Here is a 5,737-nt window from a genome sequence, read left to right as displayed (position 1 = left end):
ATATGGCAATATGGCCACCGCCAGCCACAGGCAGCTATGGAGGGTATTGTCTCATGTCAAGTGAAACTGATAGACTGGGAAAATTTTTTTTTTCTTTTTTGATTGTTTGTGCCAGAGAGGCAGAGAGAGGGAGAAAGAACTCCCTAATGGGACGTGGTTGTGCTGCAATCCCTTCATTTCTCCATCCTTTTGGGATTTCAGGCATACATACCTGCATGCGTGCACACACATGCGCGTGCCCAGAGTGCTTTTCAAGCTACTGGGGCCCAGATTTGAATTGCACAGTTGGCCATGTGAGATCCGACTGCCTTAACCATCAGGCCACAGGAAAATTAATCATTCAACCTTAATCAACTTAAATTGGAAGAGTCCACATGGCTAGTGGCTAACATTTGGGATAGCACAGCTCCAAAGGTTAGGTTGAGAAGAGGCCCCAGGTCTGGCCCTGGAATTACCAGCATGTAGAGGTCAGGAAGAGGACAGAGGCAGCCAGGAGACTGAATGGCAGCCAGAGAGGCCAGAATGATGTTCAGGAAGCCAAGGATAGAAAGTCCAGTAAGATGGAGGCTAAAAATTAACCAGTGGGTTTACAGGGTCAGGGCTCTGGGTCACCGGAACTGGAGTGAGGCAGCCTGGAGCCCTGCAGCTGCAGAGCTAGACTGCCAGGTAGCGACACCCCTGGCAATGGAGTGGGCACTGGCTTGGCTTTCTGGAAGGCAGAGGTCCCTGACCACCCTGGGTCCTGTGCAGAAGGACTACCAACTGCCCAGAACAGCAGCTAGTCGCAATAGAGCACCATCCCCCATGACCGTGGGCCCAAGCATGTTGCAGTGACACCTGGCCCTCATCTCTCCATTCATCTCGGTTGTAGGGGCTGGGCCATCCTAGTTTAGGGCCTAGTGGGACCGATAGACTAAAAGGTCAGTTTGTGCCAATGCCTGAGGGCTGCCGTGCCGCCACCAGAGACTTGTCGCTGCCTTCCCTCTGATAACAGACCCACAGCACGACCTGGTGTCTCGATCTGACCCTCCCGTCCTCACTCCCGAGAGATGCTTGTTCTGTCCTCCCCTCAGATATCAACAGCGATGGCGTCCTCGATGAGCAGGAGCTGGAGGCACTCTTCACCAAGGAGGTGGGTGTCCTGGAGGCCTTGGGTGCAGGGACACCCAGAACAGCCACGTGTCCCCTCAGGAGGCCTTGGGTGCAGGAACACCTAGAACAGCCACCTGACCCCTCAAGGGGTACCTTTGGATGCCCCTAAATTGAAGCTCAGGGAAAACTACAACTCCCAGCAGCACCTGGGGCAAAAGAAGTTGTCAGGAGTGGCAGTGTGCCCCAAGGACTGCTGGGGGTTGTAGTCTGTATATGGAGAAGGGAAGTCTGGCAATGAGGTCACCCTGGTCTTCAATATCTCCTGCCTCTCGCGTGACCTTGCAGCTGGAGAAGGTGTATGACCCCAAGAATGAGGAGGACGACATGCGGGAGATGGAGGAGGAGCGGCTGCGCATGCGGGAGCACGTCATGAAGAATGTGAGAGGAGGAGCCGCGCGGGGGGCGGGGCACCGGCCAGGATGCATCGCTGAAGCCCTTTCCTGGCTCTGCAGGTGGACACCAACCAGGACCGCCTCGTGACCTTGGAGGAGTTCCTTGCATCCACTCAGAGGAAGGAGTTTGGGGACACAGGGGAGGGCTGGGAGGTGAGTCCATAAGGGACACTTTCCTAGCCCCAGCCTCTCGTTAAGGGTCTGTGCCCCCCCTCGGTGTCTGTCTGTCTCGCTCTTTCTGAATCTCTGTCTCACTCTCTGAAGCCCCGTATCCCTGCATGTCTGTCTGTCTTTCTGAGACTCTCCCTCTCTGGGTCTCTGTTCTCCCCTGTGTCTAGGACTTCAGTCTCACACACATGGCCCTGGCCTCCCTGCCTCTTCCAAACCCCCAATATTAGCAGAGCCCTGTGCAACATGGGGACCAGGCCTGGAGCTGTCCCCGCTGATGGCCCCTGTCCCTGCCCTGCAGACGGTGGAGATGCACCCTGCCTACACGGAGGATGAGCTGAGGCGCTTCGAAGAGGAGCTGGCTGCCCGCGAGGCGGAGCTGAACGCCAAGGCGCAGCGCCTGAGCCAGGAAACAGAGGCCCTGGGGCGGTCCCAGGACCGCCTGGAGGCCCAGAAGAGAGAGCTGCAGCAGGTGACCAGCCAGGACAGCTGGGTCCTGGTCCTTGTCTTTGTCCAAATGAGTGTTCAGAGCCTGGGAATGCCTGTGGTTGCCATGCTGGTCACTGGTAGATCCCCAGGTGGGAATTGCTGTCTTGAGTAGGGGCAGCCATTCTCCCATCACTCGCAGCTCTCGGCCGCCATGTTGGATGAGGGCATCGGAGTTGTAAGTGGGCGGGAGGAAGACTGAGGAAGAGGGAGGGTGGACTTAGCCAGGGTTCAGCGAGGGCTTCCCTGTTCCTAGGTGGGGCCCAAGCCCTGACATGGGAGGGAGACCTGGATCCTTATTAAAGTCCAGTCTCAGAATAAACAGGCCCACGGAGAAGGGACTGGTCCCTGAGCACTTAGTCAGCTGCTGTGGCGGGTCAGTTTGGGGACTGAGGCCTGAACCCTCCTCTGTGCCATCTGCCCCCACCCCCGTCTGCAGGCCGTTCTGCACATGGAGCAAAGGAAACAGCAGCAGCAGGACCACAAGGCCCCGGCCTCCAACCCCCAGGGACAGCTCAAGTTCCACCCGGACACAGGTAGGGGGAGGAGGAGCTGGGGCTGGACTCCCAGGTCTGCGGGAGGAGGGGCTGGGGTCTGAGGGAGAGAGGCTGAGGCTGGACTCCCGGGTCTGGGGGGCGGGCATGGCAGGCCAACTTCATGGGAGTCCAGAGCCATTACACCAACTGCTGGTCCCAACTGCCACTGTTTCTACTTACGGCATGTGACCACAAGGTTATCAATAATATTCTGAGTCAGATTTTATTTTATTTCGTGCCCTTTCCCCTCCTTTTCAGAAGATGCGCCTGTCCCAGCTCCAGTGGGTGACCAGAGGGATGTGGACACTTCGGAAAAGAAGTCTCCCGAGAACCTCCCCCCTGAGGGGGCCCAGCCGGATTCCCAACACCTGTGACCCTTCAGGACCCCAGCCCTCCACCCCCTACCGAGGCAGCTGTGGGAGTAGGATGATGTCGTAGTCAGCCTTCTCTGGGGGCCAGTGCCACCATGGCCTCCCAGGGAGGGGGACAGGGTGGCCTTGCCCACGTTGCTGCCCATCCAGCCCTGCCAGCCTCCGTGCAGAGCTCTGTCTGTGGCCCTGTCTGTCCCCTTCCCTGGCCTCCTTCTCTGTGCAGTCAAGCACTCACCAGGTCAGCCTAACTTCGGGGAGCCCCCGCCCCGCGGCTTGCTCTCTGCTCTCCCCGAGTGCCTGCTCAGGGCTCCCTCCTACAGGCTTGGCCTCTGCTGCCCCCGGTGGCCACTCCACAGCCTGGCGTCCTGCCTGCTGCTCTGGCCTGGCTTCTGTTGGCTTATGGGCTTGAGGTGGTCCCTGGAGACCTTCTCCCACCTCACGTGGGACCAGCACCACCTCCGGGACCGTGTCTTCACCGCGGAGTACAAGGGGCTGCAACAGTAGGAGTCCAGACTGTCCCTGAGCCCTGGCTTCCAGCCACCTCGTGGCCAGCCTCCCCCGCCCTCTTGGCCCTTGTCCCTTCCTCACATGTCCCCGGTGAGTCCCAGAGCTGACCGTCCCTCACCACCGGGTCTGGCCCCGCAGTTTTTGTGGGAGGCCCTGAGGTCGGCTGCCCCCCTGCCGGCCTCTCCGCTCCGCGTCCTGCTTGTGCTCCGGTTTCACCAAATACACTTTCTGGCCCGAGTACCTGCCCTTCGTCCGCGTGCGTTACTGCCCCCTCGGAAACCCACCTCCACGCCTTCTGCCCATCCTCTGCTTTGAAGACTGGCAGTGGGCTGGAGGGCACCAGCGGTAAAACGCAATTCTCTGCTGGCCCACAAGGAGAGGTTCTGGGTTCGAGCCCAGAGCCTGGGACTGGGCGTCATGTGCCCGTGATCCAGGCCGCCTGTGCCCAGGGAGGATCCTAGCCTCGAGGGCAGGTTGGGGGCATCCCCTCTCTCACTCTCATGGCATCAATAAGCAAAATAAACCTTTAGGAAGATTGAGTGGGAGCTAGCGAGGTGGCATGGAAAGGCAGCTGGATCCCACCCACAAATAAGCAAAATACACATTCAGAGTTTCACACCATCCTGGGCAATGTGGCACTCTGTCCCGCTGCCCGACACAGGACGCAAATCAGCCCTTGGCCCCGCAGACCCACTGGGCCCTCCGGCACTGGGCGGCCCGATTTTCTCAGCGAGCACAGCGCCCGGGCTTCAGTGCTGTCCAGAGCGTCACGCCCACTGGGAATTTGCTATGGAGCATGTGCACTCACCAGAGAGAGACACCATCTGCCGCCCCCCAGAGCTGGGTTTTGAACCCAGCAGGCTGGATCCTACGTCCGGGCTCTTTCTTTAATTGTTTTTTTAAGGGCTTTGGGTATAGGGCGCATGCACTCACCAGAGAGATGACAGAGATGGAGAGAGACATCAGCCCCCGAGGGGGGATGGCCACACCACAATGCCTTCCCCATTCTCCTCTCAGGATCTTAGGCACGCACACACGGGCCCGACATGAGTTTCAAGGCACGAGGCTCAGGACTTGAACCATAGCCAACCACATGGGAGTCCAGTGCCGTAACCGCCATGCCACTAGCTGGTCCCCAAAGTCCAGGCTCTTAATCACCATCCAGTGTTCTTTCTGGCACTAAGAATTCTGGCGGACAAGTGAGTTAATGAGTATATGCAATGTCTCATCTTGGCTCGCTCTCCATCCACCCCTCACGTGGTTGACAGTTTGTGCGTGACCTCTAAGTTCCCAGGTGTTTTTCTAACACTTGATGTAACCCTGCCCCTTGGCTCCTTCATGCCTTGTCGCCTGCACGGTGAACTCGTTGGCTCCTCACAAAGGCCCCATGACCTGCGTGCGTTCGTCTCTGCTCTGGGTGCCAGCCTCTTCTAGGTGCATCCGGCTTTGTCCTGCGAGGACTGTTCCCTCGCTTGGAAAGCCATCACTTCTGTCCCTAGAAAACGTCTGTCAACGTCTCTGCGGTGCAGGGCTGGACAGGGGAAGCGGTACTGTGACACGTGAGGACCCTCAGGGAGGGTTCCAGGTCGGCACCCACACACCTCCCAGAACCCGCAGGGCACATGCGTGCCCATGAGCCGGGGCTGACAGTGGGGGCTGATTGTGACGTCAGGACCCTGTTTGGGGGACTCTCTCTTTCTCTCTATCCCTTAAATAAACTTGAGAGAAACTTCACAATGCAGGTTCATGGTCACCCACTCTGCCCGGTCTTCCTTGAGCTGCCAGGCTGGGCTAGAACTGGCCTCTGGCCCCCACGCTGCCGGCGTCTTAATCCATCGCTGTGATCTGAACTCGGACAGTACAGAGCAGTGTAGGCGCTTCCTGCCCCCTCTGTAACAAGCTGGTGCAAACTTCAAACACGCATTATCTACATCTGGGGGTCAGAAGTAAAATATGAGTCTTTTTTTCTTTAAGAATTACTTATTTAGGGGCCAGCAGGTTGCGTAGTGGTTAGGGGCATTGGGCCCTCACATGGCTGACCACAGTTCAAGTCCTGGACCTAGTGGCTTGCTTTCTCACTTTCTCTCTCTCTCTCTCTCTCTCTCTCTCGTCAAATTAAAGTAAA

At 58.0% G+C, this 5,737-nt stretch overlaps 1 protein-coding gene across 1 annotated transcript in view; it reads left to right on the top strand.

Annotated features, from left to right (window-relative positions):
* The window catches only part of NUCB1 (nucleobindin 1), a gene marked incomplete in the record, with an annotated part of 21,480 nt that extends 17,628 nt beyond the window's left edge, over positions 1 to 3,852 (top strand). The window contains 6 exon segments of the mRNA XM_014592279.2: positions 1,074 to 1,132; positions 1,438 to 1,530; positions 1,605 to 1,697; positions 2,014 to 2,184; positions 2,638 to 2,734; positions 2,993 to 3,852. Coding sequence (XP_014447765.1) covers positions 1,074 to 1,132; positions 1,438 to 1,530; positions 1,605 to 1,697; positions 2,014 to 2,184; positions 2,638 to 2,734; positions 2,993 to 3,108 — 629 coding nt within the window.
* Positions 3,853 to 5,737: the final 1,885 nt, after the last annotated feature.

The sequence above is a fragment of the Tupaia chinensis genome, unplaced genomic scaffold (assembly GCF_000334495.1).
Source record: "Tupaia chinensis unplaced genomic scaffold, TupChi_1.0 Scaffold000673_1, whole genome shotgun sequence".
NCBI classification, from domain to species: domain Eukaryota; kingdom Metazoa; phylum Chordata; class Mammalia; order Scandentia; family Tupaiidae; genus Tupaia; species Tupaia belangeri.
Note: the sequence above shows the minus strand (reverse complement) of the source record. Positions and strands in the feature narration are given on the sequence as shown.